Source organism: Bos javanicus, chromosome 22 (genome assembly GCF_032452875.1).
Source record: "Bos javanicus breed banteng chromosome 22, ARS-OSU_banteng_1.0, whole genome shotgun sequence".
Taxonomy (NCBI): Eukaryota; Metazoa; Chordata; class Mammalia; order Artiodactyla; family Bovidae; genus Bos; species Bos javanicus.
In genome coordinates, this window is record NC_083889.1 from 47,319,027 (window position 1) to 47,340,975 (window position 21,949).

Here is a 21,949-nt window from a genome sequence, read left to right on the forward strand (position 1 = left end):
CTTGAAACTAGCACTTCTAGCTTTAGCCTGGTCCTGGGCAAACCAGCCAGGGACTGCACGACGCAGAGGCCAACTGAAACATGTAACCTGGAAAAGAAAAATCAATCAAACAACATCACTGGAATTTCCAAACAGTTTAGATTAAAAAGCATCATTTGGAGGGAAGTGTTTAAAAAGTCTGTCTTCCAGTCTAAGAATATTCATGCAGAATTAAATAAATCTTCTGAGTTGGTTCAGCTGCTTCTTTAAAAGGTACAGTTCAAACAAAGAGGAAACTGCAATGCTGTCTTGGCTAAGACACATATTGCGGGAAAAGACAAGAGGAAAGCAGCACGAACAAGTTTCAAGGAAATCAAATGAAAATACAGGCATCTCACAAACACACCACACAGCACATGCACCTCACACCATGCCATGTGGAAGGAACAGGCGTCAGAGGTCTTGGGAGAAGAGTCTCCCGAAGAGGAAGTTCCAGCTCAGCAGTTTACCGTGATCTTTAGCCCTGCGTTGGCGAAAGCAGCAAAATCTCCTTTTCTTCTTATCCTCTTTTAGCAAGTCGGCCACTGTGACCCCTTCAGTGGAACACAGGCAATTTCATTATGCTTCAGTAGAGGGCAGCAACAGCAACGCCAGCAGGCGTGAGGAAGCTGAAGGCGGCCCCATCTGCCGGCTCTGACAGGCGAACCCCAAATCTGCCCTCCTCCCACGGAGAAATCTACAGTTCAGGACCTGACAGGCAGTGAACGTGCGCCTTCTGCGGCTAGTATACTGTAACGCCCGTCTTCAAACACCTGTCCTACGCAGACACAGAGAACACAGTTGTGGACACAGTGTGGGAGGGAGAGAGTGGGACAAATGGAGAGAGGGGAACGGAAACCTACCATTACCATATGTAAAACAGCCAGTCAGTGGGGATTTGCTGTGACACTGGGGGCTCAACCCAGTGCTCGGTGACTACCTAGAGGGTGGGAGACAGGATGGAGGTTCAAGAGAGAGGGGACATATGTATACCTGTGGTTGATTCATGTTGATATATGGCAGAAACCAGCACAATATTGTAAAGCAAATAGTTTGCAAAAAAAACCCCAAAACTACCTGTCCTAAATACACAACCAACTAAGCCACTCTGGACAAATGTTCCCAAGGTTCGGCTTCCCCTCTAGGAAGGGCATCAGGGAGAGGGCACATCAGCAGGAGTCCTAGGTGCTGACTGGCTCTGCGAGTCCAGCCAGCATCACCCTATGCAGCAGGACATGGGGTTAAAGTAGTGGGCTCTGGAGCTAAACAGACCAGGTCTAATCCCAGCCCTCCCACAGACTGGCTGAATGACTGTGGATGTGTTACCTAACAGTGTTAAACCTCAGTTTCTTCACTCGTAAGATGTTAATAACAGTCGAACCTACACTTAGAGAGTCGCTGTAAGAGGTGAACACTACATACAGTGAAATATAATGATACAAACACTGGCGAGGCACACTCAACCATGAAAACTCCCTTGTCTGGGTCTCAAGACAACGATTCCAGGGTCTCCAGCCCCAGACAGCTCTGTGACACAAGGGCTGCTCCAGGCTGGCGAATCTCTGCAGTAGAGGCCACATGCCCCAGGACAGCGCAAGGGCAGCAGAAGGAATGGTGAATGGACACAGGGCAAGCTTTCACGCACGGCTGGTGGCAGTGGGAAGTGGTGTCACTCGGCATAACGCTCACATTTCTGAAACGGGCCTCCTCTGGGACCCAGAAAAGCCATTCATGGTCATCGCTCCCACAGGACCCTGGGCACCAGTGGCCACACAGGTAAGGCATTTGGGGGTCAGAGGCAATGAATGTGCAGGCTACAGCAAAGCCTTGGTTCAAATCCCGGCTCTGCAGCAGTCATGCGGCCCCGAGAGGCTGCTTCGTCTCTCTGTGCTTCATTTTCCTCTTCTGACAAGGTCTCACCGCACAGTGGTGTCAGGAGTAACAGACTCGTGTGCCCATAGCCCTGAGAAGAATGTCTGGCACAAAGGAAGCACCTGGTTAATGTGAGCGATGACCCGGTGCTCTTTCATTCAACAGTCAACCACTGGGAGCTCGGACCTGAGACAAAGACCCTGCCAGGTGCCAGCCGCCCCGTGCAGAGCCCTGCTTCTGCCTCCATGGAGCTCCCAGTCCTGCGGCAGAGGAAGACAGCGACCACGTGAACAAGCATAAAACCACAACTCTGGTGGCTGCTGTAGAGCCCATATGCGCTGTGGACCATATCGTCCACTGTGGCCGCTTTAAACCGGCCATTTATTGAAAACAGCCAAAGTGTTGTTTCAAAACACGGAAGGATATCCACAGAACATGGTTCAGTGAAAAAAGACAAGTGGCAGGGCCATCTGTGCTGGGCGATCTAGTGGTGGGGACCAGGGAGGGTGTTGTCTGTGCAAAGGTAGGTTCTCACGTGCCCAACTGAGGCCAGAAAGAGCAGGCTCCCAACTGCCAAACCTGCTTCTCTCTAAGGAGAGGATGAACGAATGATCATGCTCCATACACCTCGGTATTACATGACTTCCTTACAGTGGGCAAATAGCACTTATGTAATCAAGGTATATTAAATACAAACACTGCCCTGAGTCAGAGCTTCACAAACCTGGCTGCCTCATCACAGTGGTGCAACCATCACGAAGTCCGTCTCCCACCGGCTCCCACCGGCTCCCAAGAAGCCAGCCCCCGGTGAATGATGGCTCCCAGGACCACCCGGGGCTGGGGGCGGGGGTCTCCCATAACCTCAGCACTGGGCTCCCTGCAGAGAGGGCAGTTGCCCTGGATGTGTGTTTACCCTATGCAGCTCTAACTGCTGCTGTTTGCTTGACAGCTTTTAATTGAATGTTTTCCATTTTGAACTTGCACCCTGAGGTGGTTTAAGCGTGATGAAAGCAGTTTTGTAAATCAACATTTGAAGACACAACCTTTTTCAACAGGACCAACAAATGTCCATGCCTTGTGCTCGCACACAGCTTTGCCATCTCTGGTTTTCTGCCCACCCCAGAAATCAAACATGGCTGTAAAAGGCATCAAAGTGACACATACAGGCGGGAACTGACAGCTGTGACAACCTTGTGTGCCGAGGGGACAGCATCCCAGTGGGAGGCAGGCAGGGACAATGCTCACAAGCCTCCAGGACTGACCTGATGAAGAAAAGACAGGGTTCCCCCCTGCATTCAGGGTGTCCTGGAGTGTCAGGGTGTCCTCCCCTCCCTTCTTCGGGGCATCCTACATCCCCACTGACAGGGATTACTGATCATCCATAGTCCCCTCAGGAAAATGCCTTGCCTTTCTGGCCAGAGTTTTAGAATGAGCTTCCTTTAAAAGGATTTCATTATTTTTAATGCTTTTTTTTTTTTTTTAAGGACTAATCACTGACAATGAGAAGAGTTTAAAATAGAACGTGAGGCTTTCAGATCTTAATGGCCCCAGCAAAACTCCATTGTTCACTCAGAAGCAGCTGCATACGTCTAAAAAATCACTTTGAGATTTGGCAGAGTTTCTTAAGGAACTTGAAGCTCAGCAAAAAGTTAAATAAATTATCCTTGAAAATATCCCATATGCTCAGGAACTAACTTCCAAGGGAATCTTGTCCATTCAATTAATTGTGTAACACTAGCTTTCTAACAGCAAATGTAGGGAACAGGCATCATAAATAATCTGTGGACACACAAAGCCAGAGCTACCTGTCACTGTGGCACCAGACAGCCCTAAAGGTAGGGACCCCACTGCCTTTCCTCTGTCTCCTTCCAAGTGTGACACTTGGTATGGTGGCATTCAGGAGCCCCCACCCTGGTTTCACACTGAAACCTCCAGGGAGCCACATCTGGGTCCCGTCCCCAGTGAATCGGCATGGGGGTGAGGCATGGCACCAGGATGTAACCCCAGTCCCCAGGTGACGGTCACGCACAGCCAGAGTTGGGCACCACATGTACAGACAGTGACATGTAGTAGATCAGAGAGAAAAGATAATGCGAGCATATCTCCAAGTGCTTGATTTGACATCTGTTGTCCGACGCCAAGGTAGAAACAGACTTCAAGGGCCAGCAAATTGCTATATCTCGAAAGTGACTGAGTTGACAGATTTGTTTTCTATCAATACTTGAGAACCTTGGAGTTCTTGAACAGTATGGAAGAGGATGTCCTCTCTCTGAGTTTGGGTAGGGATCTAGTAGAATGTCCAAAAACAATTTTGTTTCAGGTCAAGTTTTCCTGGAGCTTGATGACCACAGCAGCAGCAAGTCCTCTGACAGCTGTGGCAACTCCTACCAGTTATGGAACACTTAATCCTCATGACAACCCTGTCATGAAGCAAATATCTTTCTCCACTTCCAGCAGGAAAGGAAACTGGGGCTCAGTGATGTTGGGTAATGTGCCTAGTGCTCTAGTCCAAATTCTAAGTCACTCAACTTGATTGTAGCCACCTCCAGAGAAGGGATGTGGCCATGCTCTCCAGGCCCACCCTTGTCTTCCATGGGCTTATGACACCTGCTGTTATCAACGGTCCCCTCTGTCTAGGCTGAGCCTCAGCCATCAGGGAGGCCTCTTCTCACACTTACTCAATTCCTCCATGTCTGGGAATAAACCATCCCACTGCACCCCCAACCCAAGTGAAAAAGACACTCAGTGGAGTCAGCATCCCGCGGGCACAGACAGGAGCTCCCCCCGCCCTTCCCCAGGGAGGACACAGGGCAGGGCTGGGGTGTGGGGTGAGCCTCACAAGCTCGGGGAGGACATTGGCAATGCCCACACTTCATGGACTGCTGACAGGTACAGAGACCAGACGTGGCATGTGCGGGTGGTAAGTCAGCCACTGCCAGTGGGTGAGGAGGACCACAGAGGTGAACCCCTCCTCCCTGTGTTTCTGTGACAAGGGGGAAATGGCTGGCAGCCACGGAGGCCCCAGTGAAACCCTGGCAGGGCTGCTCCCCCAGGAAGTCTGGGCCGCAGGGGAATGCATCACTGGGAGGGGGCTTGGGGCTCTCTTCTCAAGTCAGTTAAACCTCACATTGGTTCCCACAGCCTCAGATTTATGTTTCCATTCCCAACCCTGATCCACTGGGGGTCTGGAACTCTGAGGCCGGGAAATACCAGTCTCCTGGTATAATGTCCGCTCCACAGGACACCCCAGCACCTGGCAAACGAGCCCACACAGAGTCGGTGTGCACCAGAAGGAGCTGCCATTCCAGACCAAGCGCTAAGCCAGTCCTGCGTGCTGATGCAGAGCCTCGCTGCGCAGAGCAGAAGCCACGACGCTGACATCCCTGAGACACAGAGCAGCTTTCTGGGGATCAGCGCTCCCATTACACAGTGAATTCTGAGGCTCTGCAACTTTCAAGGGGGCTTGCTTTCCTTCCTTGCTTATTAAGAAATACACTTCGGGGTTTTGAACACGTGTACCACTCTACCCTGTTTATGCCATTTCATTAGCGTGAGAAGCACTCCCCCCAACCTTCCACAACCAGAGGCTACACTTGTCCCTCAGAGCGCGGCGGGGACACAGCCTCTCCCGCAGGGCCTCCCCTGTACGCCCCTCATCCCACATCCCCACGTCCTCCTTGGGCTCCCATGGCAGACTGCGGGCCCTTGGTTACGATGCCAGCTTCTCTGCTCTGTCTCACACTAGGTGCTGTGGGAAGGTCTCCTCAGGCAGAGGCATCGATTTTGCCATCAGACGTTTCCTCACAGGCAGAAGCAGGACACAGGAAATGCACTGGACCCTAAGAGCGACCGGGAGACACTGGCTCAAGTCCCTGCTCCTCAAATCACAGGCCACAGAACAGTTCCAGTACAATGATGTTGGCTCCACGAGGTGGACCCTGTCTGTGACTAGAAGGGGGAACAATGAGGAGACGAAACGACATCTGCCTGCAGGAGGGCCCTGGCTCAGCCCCTACAGGACACACCGATGCTGACAGAGCAAGGGGCCCTGCTTGGAAGAAGGGACAAGACCTTGGTTGACCTATACACAACAGGTGACATGCTGGGCTTAGGAGAACGGGGCAGGGAGCTGGTGGAGCCCTGCGGGGCAGCGTCAAGGCCACAGCTTGGGAACCAAGAAGAAAACAGCGGGACAGGCAGCCCTGAGCTGCAGGCTTGTCCCTGGCCTCGCTGCAGGGACAGGTGCTCTGTGAAGGCCATGGGATTCTGCAGTAACCCCCTCCCTAGGCAGAGCTGGGCCAAAGATGTGTAGATACTCCTTACACCACGTCATCAGAGTCTTCAAAACTCTCATCTCATAGTTGAGGAACTTGGTCTAATAACATGCTCCCTGGTTCCTTCACCCTCAGGGGGCGGCCCCCAGGCTCTCCTTGAGGAGGCAGCGGTGCAGCCTGGGAAGCAGGGGGCCTGCACACACCAGCTTGCCCTCCGCCTCCCCCAACCATGAGCACACAGGACCGAGTCAAGTGTGCATCCCTGATGACAAGAAACACTCTCCACAGAAGCAGAGACTCAGAGTCCCAGGCTCGGACAATCGCGAAGGCCAACTCGGTCAGGCACGCGCTCCACCCTGGGTCTCAGCCTCTGCTCACCCATTCTCCCTGCACGTGCCTGGGCTCCAGCCATAGGAATAGCCCTTCATGGCCTCCCTGAGCCTTTGTTTGCCCGCTTTCATGTCCTCCTCACACCACTGCCTCAACTCGGAATGTTTTGCCTGACACATCTCAGGTCCATCCATCCTTCAAGGCCCAGGGCCTAGGGCCCACTGTTCAGTCCTAGACGATCGTCGCCAGCCCCCCTCCACCACCCCCCGCCGTCAGCCCCCGGTACACGGTCTGCCTCCTCTCTCGACCTGCACTCATGTCTCCTGGTGCTACGTTCACTAGGGTGTGGGCCCATCCTCACCACCCCAGGAGTCCTCCAGGCATCCGCACGGCCTTGCTGAACGGAGGCCTGACTGCATACGGTCTGAGGGTTCTGTGTGGGACCTGCTCAGTCATCTTCCATGGGGCAGGGCCTAATCTGGTTTCCCAGGCCTCTCAATGGACGAGCACCCTAGGTCTCTACTATCAACTAGTCTAGATTTAAAACCCATCACAAATGGCTTAAGTCAACTCTACTGTTGAATTTCAATTTCCCTTTTAGAGGCACAGACCATCTCAAGAAGAGCAGGAGCAAGAAAAGCATATGATAAAAGATGCTTTGGGTGACAGTGGCAATCCCAGTGGACTGAACACAGACCTTCCTGCTACAGGAAGTGCCCGGCGCCCAGTGTCCAGTGTGCGGGACCAGCCGGGTGTGCTCTGGAGCGGCCGCATGGGCTCTCATGCCTCCTAACACTGCCCTAAACACTGAACTGTTGTCTTCCGGCGGGCGAAGAGCTGAGACTTTGGCGTCCCATGTTTGGTGCAAATGGAAGCCACTTCAAGGAGCTGAGGGGTGGAAGTGGCCCTACTCTTCAAGGTCCCTTCCAGTAACTTGTTCTGAATTGGAGGACCCACAGTTTCATCTCCTCTGATACAAGGCACATTCCCATCTTAACACACCCTTGTCCCAGAGCTGAGGCTTATTGTATTCCCAGGGCACAAAGTGCAGCCAGCTGATCCTCTGCAACCAAAAAGCCACAAGACAAGATACGTATCTGAACCCCGCGCCCCAGGCAGAAATGCAGAGTCAGTGCAAATGGGCTCTCTGATGTGCAGGCCGACAATCCAAAGAGCTAGAGGGTGCTCTGGGTCTCAGAGCAGAAGAGATACCTGCCGCGGGCGGGCATCTGAACAGCACATGGGCCCTATGGGTCCCGAGCAGCAGAGGCGCCACTTACTATTTCGTTTGCTCTCCTCGCCTCCTTCTTCTTCATTCTCAGGATCAATGTCTTCTGCTTGGGTGATCCAGTCCAAGTAGCCCTTAAGATCCTCTTCCAGCTGCTGCTTCTCCCGGAGCTTCTGGAAGTCTCCCCGTGCTTTTGCTTTCTCCCTTTCCTTCGAGAACTCTCTGAAGCGGGCAAAGAGAACAGGCACTCGTCAGGACGTCCCCGGGAGCCGCCCTGAGAGCCATCTGCCCGGCTGCACAGCAGTCTCGCAGCAGGACACACGGCACCAAGTACAGCCACACGAGCACACAAAGGGGGCCACACACGCGGACAGGACACATGACAGTGCCTCCCAAGCAAGACTGTGGGGGTCAGAGCTGCAGAGACCACGCCAACGCACATGCACGCCCCTCAGAAAACCAGCACCCCTTAGGAGCTTTGCACTCCCAGTGAGCTGAGGCCCCAAATACCATGTGCTATCGTAGTAGGCCCTTGATCCCCCAGCAGGGGCCTCAGAGATGTCCCCCCTCCCGCAGAGCCTCCTCAGATAGCGGGCACAATGCTTCAGAGAGAAAGGACCCAAGGGGGCCGAGCTGTGTTCCTAGAGGGCTTCTTCCATCCTTGGAGGTAACACTCAGCATCCTAGTGTGTACTGGCCCCTTTGTCGAAACCATGAGCCCTGAGATCCCACCCCCACCCTCTGCAGATCCAGCCAGAGTAGTGGACAGGCTCAGAGCAGAGAGCCTGTCCCCACCCAGACAGCCCCGCTCCACGCTTCCCAGACAGGAAATGGAGCACCCGTGAAGCAGTTATCTTTCTTAACTGTCGCTTCTTGCCATGATCTTTCCCACCAAAGTCCTCCCCATAGGAGGGGAAAAGGGAGCATGATTTGTTGCCCATTTATGGGAACACCTGCCCTGGAAAGGCTCTGGCAGACGAGGAAATGTTCCCAACTGTTCATGGTTTACTCAACTTTTCCTGTCTGCAAGCGTGGATCTCTGCATATATACAGAATCCCACATTGGCTGAGGCAAGGCAGGAAGTCAGGTGGATGATTACCCAGTTCTCATATACAAGGAACCATCTGCATTTCCAACCGTGAACTGTTACAGGAGCCAAGGTATGCGTGGTATGGATTTAGGAAGTACGATTACAAAGCTGCTAAGAAAGGAGATGCGACAACAGGCAGTGCAGCCCCTGCACAGAGACCGCTGGATGCCGATGGCCGCCACGTCTGCCTTCCTTCCAGTCTAAAGCCAGCACGTCTCCCCTGCCAGGACCTCGTTAACCCAACCCAACCGAGGAAGAGCAGGTGACCTGCCTAAAGTCAACCTCTCCTCCCTCTCTCCCTGCCCTCCCTCAACTCTGGGCTGTGGATGGGCTGAAGAGACACTTGAACACCCAGTGACACTGATGCTTCAGGTGAGAAACCGGATTCCTCCCCAAGGTGCCGGCTTCTGCCCGCCCCCTCTAGAAAGGACACCTTCACTGCCCCTAAGTTTTTCAGATGCCCCGGGATCTGTCCTTTCTGCTAGAGCTGGTCTGTCCCACCTTCACCTGCTGAGAATTGAGGAGGGGGCAAGGCTGTGGGGCATCCTGAGCCTGGCTCTCGGGGGAGCCAACTCAGGGGGTTCTCGGGGTGAGCTGAAGCCGATCAAGGCCTAGAGCCTCCTGGGGAGACACTTTCCCTCTCAAAATGAAAGGCCTCTGAAGGCAGCACCTTGCTGCTCACAAGAACCATATCCTGAGAACAATATGGGGCTTCTCATCCTTGGCTTCCGGAGATACCAGACCTGAATAATTCATTCCTGGGCAGGTTCACGAACTGAATCTGAACTCTGAAAATGTCACACCGGAACCAGAATCTCCTCCTTGAACAAGTGGAGGGCCTGGAGTGTCACGTGTCAACGTGAAAATGCGTCACATAATCTGTTCTCTTAAACACATTGTAAAGACCAAGTCTGTGGGCCTTCAAGTCTATTGTTTACCAAAAGTAGTAGTTGTTGTTCAGTCACTACCTCGTGTCTGAATCTTCATGACCCCATAGACCACAGCACGCCTGTCTCCCCTGTCCTCCACTAACTCGCACAGTTTGCTCAAATTCATGTCCACTGAGTCAGTGATGCTATCTGACCATCTCATCCTCTGCCGTCCTCTTTTTCTTTGGCCTCTAATCTTTCCCAGCAGAAGTATCCCAGCATAAACCTTTCTCTGAGTTTGACTCTGAACTCAAGAGTACTCAATTCACATGAAAATGTATAAACAGGGTATTCTGATTCTGGTTACATATCTCATCTGAGTTCTTAAAAAAAAAAATTACTAAGATAGCAGAAGAGTCGCTCTTAAGTTTCACAGGGGATTTGGCTTTAGCAACACATTTCATTAAGTCTTTTTACATCAGAAATTCAAAAGACCTTCTAACAAAATGCATCACTGTTGTGTGCACATTCTGGTAGTTGGGACACAGCAAAATACACCTAAGTAAAATCCTTTTGTGACTAGAATTTCTGAGACTAAAAAAACACTGCGAAGTTCTGGCTTGTAGCCCATTTACTGTAAATACTAAAGACTATTATAACTGTTCATGTAACAAAACTGTTCATATAAACTCTCTGAACTGATTTTAGACAGTTCTGAACAGTCTGTATTCTGCTAATACTTCTAATTCTAAGTATTCTGCTAATACTTAGCAGGCACGTAACCTTTCCTGATTTGGACAGAACTGAGACTGACAAGGCATAAATCTCCTGTCGGCTCTGAGATGAGGCGGAGGAGAAGGTGCAGGGAGTGGGCTCTTTGTGACAAACTCAGCTGCCCCATCGCTCCTCTCAGACCACACTGGGCTCTAAGTCTGAGACCTGGACTCTGTGCCCTACTCTGTCACTTCCTGTGTCTGAGCTTCAGTCTCCTCACCTGCAAAACCGACATGCTACCTGCTCTCCTGTCTCACAGGGACAAAGTCAGACACTCAACGAGATACTATCGTGAACATCACAAAGCCCTGCACAAACATCAAGTTCAAAAGTATAACATGTAGTTGTCGAATCTGGGTATAATAAAAGGCAACTGGAGGAGGTTTCTCACGTACTGAAAGGAGAAAAACTGCAAACAGCTCTGAATGGGCTCTAAGCTACATGACGCCAGGGGAACTGAGGGAGGCACAAACAGACACGTGGGATACTGGGGCATGGAGTGACCTCAAAGAGCCAGCAAGTACCCCATCAACCCTGTACTGCTCTCTGCTCAGTGGAAAACAACTCGTTCACAACAAACCCTGCGTTCCGTAACAATCTCACCTGAGCCCACTGGAACGTTATCAACTTCAGTGGACAATGAAAACAGTTTTCCATTTCATGGAAGAATCTGTCATTCTAGAAGCCTAGTACTAAGGGACTAAGTAACACTCACTATTATAAAAGTTAACTTAACAAGTCTACTGGTAGAAACCACCAGACTTTCACAAGTGACTAGAAATCTGACAACTCACATGTGAGAGAAGCCTACCTGTTGCAGATAAAGTCAAAGTTGCTCAGTTGTGTCCAACTCTTGAGACCCCATGAACTATATATAGTCCATGGAATTCTCCAGGCCAGAATACTGGAGTGGGTAGCCCTTCCCTTCTCAAGGGGATCTTCCCAACCCAGTGATCGAACCCAGTCATCGAACCCAGGTCTCCTGCATTGCAGTGGGATTCTTTACCATCTGAGCCACCAGGGAAGTCCAAGAATACTGGAGTGGGTAGCCTATCCCTTCTCCAGGGGACGTTCCTGACCCAGAAAATGAACCAGAGTATCCTACATTGCAGGCAGATACTTTACCAGCCGAGCTATCAGGGAAGCCAAAGGGAGATTTTAAAAGTGCTTGGAGAAAAAAACACATATATTGTATTACCCTTTGGATGCAAAATAAGAGAAAATAAGGAAACCTTAACCGAATGGCAACCCACTCCAGTGTTCTTGCCTGGAGAATCCCAGGGACAGAGGAGCCTGGTGGGCTGCCATCTCTGGGGTCACACAGAGTCGGACACGACTAAAGTGATGCAGCAGCAGCAGCAACTGAAGGTTAAAGCACAAAGGGATGGAGACAAGGGACTAGAGGGCATCAAGTAGGAGTGACACTAAGTATACCTTTTTCTATAATCTAACTTTTAGAATCATGCTAATATTTTACACATTAAATTCTTAATTAAATCAACAAAGATAAGATGGAGAGAAAACACCCTTAGAGTAGAAGTGAAATAAATGAATCTGATTGTTCTTCAAATGAGTGTCATAACCACCCTGACGGAGAGAGACAACTAGCTCAAGTAGTTTATGAACATTTGCTGTACGCTTTTATCATCTGGGTAGGGCTGGGATGAGGGTGGAACCACAGACAAATGCTGAACTCTTTTTAGTAAGCTTGTTTGTTTGCAGTGAGTGATATGGATGAAATCTTGCTGAAACGATATTAGATATACTATAGGATTTGGCATCCGGTCCCATCACTTCATGGCAAATAGATGGGGAAACAATCGAAACAGTAACAGACTTTATGTTACTGAAGCACTGAAGATGGTGACTGCAGCCATGAAATTAAAAGATGCTTGCTGCTTGGAAGAAAAGCTATGTCCAACCTAGACAGCATATTCAAAAGCAGAGACATCACTTTACCAGCAAAGGTCCGTAGTCAAAGCTATGGTTTTTTTCCAGGAGGCATGTATGAATGTGAGAGTTGGATTATAAAGAAAGCTGAGTGCCAAAGAACTGATGCTTTTGAATTGTGGTGTTGGAGAACACTCTTGAGAGTCCCTTGGACAGCAAGGAGATCAAACCAGTCCATCCTAAAGGAAATCAGTCCTGAATATTCATTGGAAGGACTGATGCTGAAGCTCCAATACTTTGGCCACCTTATGCAAAGAACTGACTCCTTGGAAAAGACTCTGATGCTGGGAAAGATCGAAGGCTGGAGGAGAAGGGGACAACAGAGGATGAGATGGTTGGATGGCATCACCGACTTCATGGATACAAGTTTGAGCAAGCTCCGGGAGTTGGTGATGGACAGGGAAGCCTGGTGTGCTACAGTCCATGGGGTGGCAAAGAACTGGACACGACTGAGTGACTGAACTGAACTGAGGATTTCACAAATGAGTTCATGTGTCAATGCACTTGGGAGCCAAGGTTCTCCCTGTAGAAGGAGGGACACAGAAAGATGGGAGAGGGACAGTTAGAAAGAACCCTTTGGGGATGGACTGCAACTAGGATGCTGACATGAATTCATGATTTCTAAAGATGTACACATATGATTATATGTATGTAAATGTATCTACCTCCTAGCTCTATCGGAAAGACCTAGAAACAAAGACATTGCCACTGCTGGTAGCTATGAGCACACCTGGCATCCAGATCTTGGTCTCTAATACTATTTCCCATATAAAGATCAGTAGACTTTTGAGAAATGGCTGATTCCAGGGATGAGGCAGGGCAGATAACAGGACTAGGAAGATAAGAAAGTGCTAAAAAAAAAAAAAAATGAAAACAAAAGCAAAATGTGATGGAATATGAGAAGCCACTGGCCATAATCTGAGCCCCTGAATAACTAAAAACAGTAAAGAATTTTTTTAATACTAAAAAACCAGTCCACACCCCTTACAGATAAATTAAAAAGCAGACGCAATATTAATAATAAGTGATTTTGAGTAAAAGATATCTGGATTGTTTACTAAGCTGTTCTTCTTCTTGCAACTTTTCTTGTATGTTTGAAATCACTTCCAAGAAAAATTTGTTGACGTATTTGGAAAACGTAATCATTCTGAAAGTGAAAGTGAAGTCGCTCAGTCGTGTCCGACTCTTTGCGACCCCATGGACTGTAGCCTACCAGGTTCTTCCATCCACGGGATTTTCCAGGCAAGAGTACTGGAATGGGTTGCCATTTCCTTCTCCAGATAATCATTCTAATCAACTGCAAATTTACATTGTTTTACATTCATTTCCGCTTACCAGGTAGACTATAGGCTTACTCCCTGGTGGCTCAGAAGGTTAAGAATCCACCTGCAATGCTGGAGACCTGGGTTCGATCCCTGGGTTGGGAAGATCCCCTAGAAAAGGGAACAACTACCCACTCGAGTACTCTTGCCTGGACAAGTCCATGGACAGAGGAGCCTGGCGGGCTACAGCAGTCCATGGGGTCACAAAGTCAGACACGACTAAGCAACTTTCACTTTCACAGGTTTATTGCAGGAGTGGACAATACTGTCCATTTCTTTCTACATCTCTCTCTCCTCCATGCAGCGCCTGCCTCAAGCAGGCATGCAGGTAGAATAAGACAACACACAGCAAAACGAGCTCTACTCCTTAAGAGACCAAAATGCACCAGGACAGAAAGCCCACGGTTCCTGGGATTGTCCAGAAGCCCAAGAAAAGTGTGTCCCATAAGGAGCAATCTCCCTGCCAGCTGGACCTGACAACTGCCACGGGTCTCACTCTGGCCCATGTGCGCACATCTTTCCCACCCACTGCGGCAGCTGGAGGGGCTGCAGCCAGAGCATTTCCTTGGGGTTTGTCTCCCTCCTGGCAGGTCACCATCAGTGCACTCCGGGACTCCATCCTGGTGTCATCCTGCTCAGAAGGCCTCGGGGCCACTCACTGCTGTCCTCAGGCATCAAGGCCAAACAGCCAGGTCCAGCACTCAGGGGTTTTCAGCCCTCCCCCACCTGCTATTCCAGCTTTATCTCCACTCCTCACAGATGTACACCTTGTACTGTGGCTACACTCTTCTCTGCTCCACCAACCCTATGAGCCTTTGTCCACAGAGCTCCATCCACCTGAGCAGCCTTTGCCCATTCTGAATTCTAGCTCCCTCGTCAAGACCCAGCCTTCCCTGGTCACCCTAGCCAAAGAGCTCTTCCCTCCTCGAGAGCCCTCTCCACACTGAGTACCAGCCACGGATCTGAGTGCACACCCTCCACCTGCCAGCCTCCTCAGAGGTGTCCTTAACAGAGCCCCACACAGTCCTCAAACCTCATCCTCGCTGGAGAGTATGGACAGCGAGGGAAAGCTGGTGTCACTCTCTCTATACAGAAACTGAGGACGGGGAGGCCAGTTAGACAAGCCCATCCAGCTCTTGAATCCACCCTCCTAAGGACCTCAACGTGGGCCACAGGAGGCAAAGGAGGAAGAGAGTAAGTATATGAAGGGATTAGGATAGAAGTCAGCTTATAGTCAGGCCAGGAAAGGGCCTATATTCTTGCCTAGAGAATCCCTATGGACAGAGGAGCCTGGGCAGGCTACAGTCCAAAGGGTCACAGAGTCGGACATGACTGAAGTGACTTTGCACACACACACATAATCAGTCCAAGAAGGGCCTTAAATCCCAAACTGAGAGCTGTGCTTCCCTGTAGACAACAGGGAACCAACAGAAGGTCTGACAGAAGAGAGTTGCCATCAGCTTTGTTTTACAGGAGTGATGGGTTAAGATGAGCTCGTATAAGGAGAAATTCTGGTGAGGAGGTCAGAAGACAAGGAGTAAACCCTGGGCGATGGACTACATTTAACATCAATAGGAATGCGAGTCAAATTACTTTTACCTGGAAGTAAAGGGGTGGAAGGGTGACCTCCACCCCTTCCATGTGGTCTCCTGGGGCTGGCACATCCACCATTGTCTTCTCAGCTACCAAGGACCTTCCTCTGGGGGCCAGATGACGCACCACCTGCCAGGTGAACATTCCCTGCCTAAATGTACGGGCAAGAAAGGCAAACAGGAGGCCAGATGGAGAAGCGATGCCACAGAGGATCCATATCCCTGGTCCTCATCCTCTGGAAGGCTCTGGAAGCAGACCTGCTGTGTGCCCCCCAGGAGAGGCTGGACATTGCAGAAGACTGCTTTCAGCACAACAGAAGGGAAAATTTTCTAATAATCCAAGTCTACCAAAAATGGTAGAGCTTCCCTGGTGACTTAGAGGGTAAAGCATCTGCCTGTGATGCAGGAGACCCAGGTTCAATCCCTGGGTCGGGAAGATCCCCTGGAGAAGGAAATGGCAACCCACTCTAGTACTCTTGCCTGGAAAATCCCACGGATGGAGGAGCCTGGTAGGTTACAGTCCATGGGGCTGCAAAGAGTCGGACATGACTGAGCGACTTCAGTTCACCAAAAATGGAGCAGGAAGCCTTGGAAGCAGCACCTTCCTTGAGGGGTACAAACAGGGCCCTCTGATAGAAGGACTAACCCCCTGGAGGAGAAGCCGGTGCACAGGATATGGTGAAGACCCTGCCATCTGTCTTCCCCAGGCCCCGAACCTCATCGCCCTCACGTGCCCTGTGCTGTATTTGATCATAGCTGTAACTCGCATCTCCCCGGCTTCCTGAATGGCTCAGAGGGCTGTAGGACACCCCACTGCTTCATTTTCTGCTCCTTCCCCTGGGCAGTGGCCTAGTACCCTGGCAGCCAAGAAGCAGAAAGGCCGAGAGTGATTATTAGACACGGCCGTGAAGGGTGCTGACTGCAGAGCCCCTGTGGTGCTCACATAGGCAAAGACCTTCAGATGGAGCGCCACCAAGGACAAGCCTGGGCCCCCGCTGCCCCTCACTCATGATCGTGCTGGCCCTGGATGCCAGCCATCCTCCAGCAGCTCCAGGGCGTGTGCCGGCACGGCTGGGGGCGGACTTGGTTTCCAATGGGGGAGCCCAGCAGGCCACGGCCTCTTCTCTGGCAGCAACACTGCCAACACCCTCAGGATCAGGATGTGGATCTGGAGCCCCTGGAGTGGCTTTACAGTCACTGCCCACAGGCCCCATGGTCTCCCGGCGGCGCTCGCAGCACCAGGAATTTCACTCCCATTTCACAAAGGCCCAAAGTGAGGCTCCACAAGGTGATCCCACATCACACGCCAGGTAAACGCTCTGAACCAGGCTTCAACTCAGGACTCTATTCACAGGATTCGCGGTCCCTCAGCCTCCTGGCTCAAGAGACGTGTAGGCTGGAAACTTACTGGTTGGACCAGCGAGGGAGGGGGCAGGATGGAAAGCACCATTTACACTCATATCTTGATTTTGTTTCAGAGCCCCAACTCAGGCTTCCAGAAGGGTGCTCGTCTCCCCACGTGCTGTCCTTCACACTCCAGAATGAGCTAGTCATTCTCCGGGATCCCCTACATAACTCCCAGCCAGGAGTCGGGCACACACTCCTCACTCTGCAGAGAGCTCCTGAACCCTGACACTGCCCAGGATTTACAGGCCTGCCGCCCGAGTTCTGGGAGCCCTAGCTTAGTCAACACGCCCAGAAGGCAAACACTTAGCCTGAAGCAAACTACCACCCTGGAATGGCAGCATAGGCCACACCAGTGCAGAGGGATGATGCACAGTCCGCTCTGGAATTTGTTATTTCTCAAATGCCCCATGAAATACATGCGCCACTGAAAATCATGTTGATTTAGAGATGGAGATATTTTTTTCTTGGGTTGTAATACTATTTGTTTTAACCAAACCCACACAAATAAAATTTCGACAAGCTAAATGCTTTGAAATTTATACACGTAGCACAGAGAAAACACACACAGACAAGCATGAAAACCTTCAGTGAGCGAGGCCAATGGAATCACTAGGACTCAGATTTCTATTAAAAAAAAATAAAGGACTCAGAAATTCATTAAAAACTAAAACAAACTCCCCACAAAAAGGCAAAGTGGAGGGGGAAGTTGAAGAAGTCACTGATTTTTATCAGCAGAGGCTAGTGTTCTTTAGACCTAAATTATTTCCCCTACACAGAAATACAGAGGAAATAAAACAGAATGAAAGGGTAGTCTGGTTCAAAAAATATTCTGTTTAATTTTTTGGAAAGCATGCAATTTCAGTTTATGTTTGAGGAAACTGGGTGCTTTATTTTTAAAAATCAACAATAGTGTGCGATGTTTCACACACATAAAATTTTTTAATTATTGACACTGGTTTAGTTCAAAGTTCATCCAAATCGTTGGCTCTGTTCCAGTTTTTCCTCAACTGCAGAAAGGCAGGAGCAGTCAAAACGTGTTCTTTCTGCATGAAATAAATAGGCCAGAACGGGGGGCGGGCTTTGGACTGCAGCACCCCATCTCTAAGATCTGATCCCTTGCAGGTAACACCCATGGAGGGTTAAGAGGGCTAACGGGTGACAGCGCTCCTCAACGCAAGTTAGGCACTAGCCACCAAGAAGTGCAGGGAACTGCCGGCAGGCCAAAGGGACAAGAGCGTCTGGACGGCCCTTGTTTACACAGCAAGGATGTCCGGAAAAATGTGTAACAAGCACACTTCCAATCACCCAACTACATTATGACTATTCTTTGGGAGTGCACTCCTGAAACAAACCCCACGGGGAATCCTTATGTAAAGGGATCCTGGACCTTCTCATTTTCCTGTTTGCAAAGATTTGGGAATATTAAGAGATTTTTCTCAAAGCGATCCTCCCCTTTTCATGTCCTTGGCTGCTTTTATTGACATCAACATCCATGAAGATATGTTATATAGAATAGAGTTAACATCTTTGGGGAGATGAACCATTCTGAAGGGGTGTTTCCTAGCTTTTAATGACTAGGGTGAGTTATTTGCTGTGAACGGCAGGTGGGCCACCTGAACACACCAAGCTCGAGGCAGGATGGCATTTACGCTGCCCCAGAGGCATTTACGCTGCCCCAGAGAGGGAAGCTGGGTATGGATGGAGGGGACAAATGCGTGGTCTGTCTGCTCTTTTCTCTTTCTCCTGGGCCTTTCTGACCACTCCCTGGCTTGAACCCTGTGCTCCAGCCATCCTTAAATTCCCTCATTTTCTCAAAGGCATCGTTCAGCTCCAGGCTGTGCTCTAAGTGAGGCTCAACCCAACTGCTTCTCCAGATGTCACACCACTCAGCTGGGTCAGCCTACAGAAACATTTCTCCCATTTGCCCTGCAATTTGGTAATCTATATTCTCTCTGTAAGAGAGACTGTGAGCTCTGCGATGGAGGGGCTGTATCTGTCTCATCCCTGTATATTGGTTCCTTATCACAAATTCTGGCCATTAGTAGTTGCTCAACAAGAACAGGCTAAATTTAATGCATGGTTTTATAGGCTCAGGTCTTACATTAATGATGACCATGTCAAAGACTTGGGTTGTGGGCTCCGCGTGGGATGTGCTATGTGTGTGCTCAGTCGCTCAGTCCTGTCCAACTCTTCTGCGACTCCATGGACTGCAGCCCACCAGGTGCCTCTGTCCGTGGGATTACCCCGACAGGGATACTGGAGTGGGTTGCCATTTCCTCCTCCATACCTGACCACCAATCCTCGAGTAATTTTTTCTGTCACCTGAAACTGCACCCACTGTTGTCACAAAGTACCAAAAAACTGAGCCAACCAGAGTCCTAAACAACTTTAAGAGGTCATCCATGGGAATAAAGTATCTCAGAATGAAATACATTCCTTTCACCACATTCCCCTGTCTGAGGACAGAAGAGCTGTTGTTTTCTTTGAAGAGTCAGCTTCCATGGCTACCAAAGACATTTCCCCAAATGATAAGAATCCACGGGGGCTGCAAACTAAAAGTCACAGACTTCTTGTTTCAGCTTGTTTCCATAAAAAAACATGCTTTACGAGGTGTTCTTCAAAAACACAGGCCTCTTGCCTGACATCATCTTCTCCCTGTGAAATGCATCAATCAAGGGAGCCCTGACAACATCACATCTTCTCATGATGGCTTCAAATACTGCTCCTTAAGAAGTCATTGAGAAGCACACCTTGCTAGACTTACCAGATTTTGGTTTTAAAAAAAAAGTGAGAAAAACATGTACCAGAAGTATGATTTGGGAGGGTGGCAAAGTCCTTCAAAAATCATCACGTGGGAAGAGACCAGCAAGCCCAGGGCCTGTCTGGCTTCTGCACCAGAAGAGCCTGCTGCTAAGGGCCTGGCTAAAGAGCCTGTGGAGGACAGAGGGCTGTACCACCCATGCAAAGGGCAGCTGGGGGATCTGCCGAGGAATGAGCCCCAGGAAGAAGCTGGAACTGAGCCCACCAGCTGGGAGGTCCTCAAAGCAATCCCGGTAGGAACTCCAGTCCAGGTCCCACTCACGTCAAAGGCAGACCACCTGGAGAGAGGCACTAAAGGAGATGAGGCCCCTTTCCTCCCATCCTGAACGGCAGGATGGGCGAAGTGCCCTTTCTGAACCATCGGACCTACTTGAGAACAAGGGGAAAGCATCCTATTACTGGGGTGACTTCGGGACTCAGAGATTGCCTCCCCCAGTAACAGGATCCCAAAGGACTTCTTGAGCTAGAATGGAATTTGTTCACAGCAGTTTTAAGAGGAAGAACAAACCAGTTTCTCTGAAGTCTCCATATTCCCCAATTCCCCTTAACTTTGAGAAATTAATTTGGGGCAAGAGACAGAAACTGGAAGGGCATGAGGAAAGGAACACCTTGGGACGTACCAGCACAGAGCCAGTCTGCTAGATGGGATCCCGGAAGGGCACCCCTCACCACACACAGAAAGAGCCTCCAATGATGAGAAAGCAGCCTGGGCTCTGGAGTCAAGCCGATTCAGATCTCAGCCCCAGCTTCCTCGGAATTCCTTCCTTACGAGCTGTGTGACTTGGAGAAAAACAAACCCTCTCCAAGCTTTGCTTCCCTCACCTATAAAATGAAGGCAAAAAACACTGTACTTGAGTCCTTGAGAAGACTGAATGAAATCAACTATATAAAGCACCTAGCCCAGTGTTAGGCACAGATGTGTATAGAACTGATATAGTGACAACAATAAGAAGAAATAAAGAAAAAAATCTCTCACATGATCCATACTCCAGAGTTGACAATGCCACAGATCTCTCTTCATCTGAGAGACACTGACCCACAACCATCTTCCACCTGGTGTCCTGGACTCCCAACTCCTTACCTCCTCCCCGACCCCACGCCCCTGCCACAGCCCCCAGCCTCAGAGCTCTCCTCACTCCACTCCACCCAGAGAGGCACTTTGCCTTCCAGCACCAGCCCACCTCATCATCTTACTGCTCAAACACCTCAACAGCTCCCACGAATTAAAGACAAAACCCTGACTCCTTCACTGGGCACCCCTAGTTACCCATCAGCTCTTCTGCCCTCCATTCCCAGCCAGCACAGAGCATCCGGCAGCCCCACTGGCCAACTCACTGGCCCTGGAAGCACGTTCTGCCCCAGGTCCTGCTCCCTCACCACTTCCAGGATCTGGGATGCGTCCTCCTTCCTTGATATCCTTTAGTCAGTTCAGTTGCTCAGTCATGTCCGACTCTTCACGACCCAATGAACTGCAGCACGCCAGGCCTCCCTGTCCATCACCAACTCCAGAAGTTCACCCAAACTCATGTCCATTGACTCGGTGATGCCATCCAGCCATATCATCCTCTGTCGTCCCCTTCTCCTCCTGCCTTCAATCTTTCCCAGAATCAGGGTCTTTTCAAATGAGTCAGCTCTTCACATCAGCTGGCCAAAGTATTGGAGTTTCAGCTTCAACATCATTCCTTCCAATGAACACCCAGGACTGATTTCCTTTAGGATGGACTGGTTGGATCTCCTTGCAGTCCAAGGGACTCTCAAGAGTCTTCTCCAACACCATAGTTCAAAAGCATCAGTTCTTCGGCGCTCAGCTTTCTTTATAGTCTAACTCTCACATCCATACATGATTAATGGAAATACCATAGCCTTGACTAGACAGACCTTTGTTGACAAATATCTCTGCTTTTTAATATGCTGTCTAGGTTCATCATAACTTTTCTTCCAAGGAGTAAGCGTCTCTTAATTTCATGGCTGCAATCACCATCTGCAGTGATTTTGGAGACCCCCAAAATAAAGTCTGACACTGTTTCCCCATCTATTTGCCATGAAGTGATGGGACCGGATGCCATGATCTTCGTTTTCTGAATGTTGAGCTTTAAGCCAACTTTTTCACCTTCCTCTTTCACGTTCATCAAGAGGCTCTTTAATTCTTCTTCACTTTCTGCCATAAGGGTGGTGTCATCTGCATATCTGAGGTTATTGATATTTCTCCCAGCAATCTTAATTTCAGCTTTTGCTTCTTCCAGCCCAGCGTTTCTCATGATGTACTCTGCATACAAGTTAAATAAGCAGGGTAACAATATGCAGTCTTGACATACTCCTTTTCCTATTTGGAACCAGTCTGTTGTTCCATGTCCAATTCTAACTGTTGCTTCCTGACCTGCATACAGGTTTCTCAAGAGGCAG

The 21,949-nt window shown here is 50.0% G+C and overlaps 1 protein-coding gene across 22 annotated transcripts in view; it reads right to left on the reverse strand.

Annotated features, from left to right (window-relative positions):
- CACNA1D (calcium voltage-gated channel subunit alpha1 D) overlaps positions 1 to 21,949 on the reverse strand; it is a 362,663-nt gene that overhangs the window by 124,070 nt on the left and 216,644 nt on the right. For all 22 annotated transcript variants that reach the window (XM_061396674.1, XM_061396665.1, XM_061396667.1 and 19 more), the window contains exon 9: positions 7,775 to 7,944. In XM_061396674.1, coding sequence (XP_061252658.1) covers positions 7,775 to 7,944 — 170 coding nt within the window. The remainder of the gene's footprint in view (positions 1 to 7,774; positions 7,945 to 21,949) is intronic.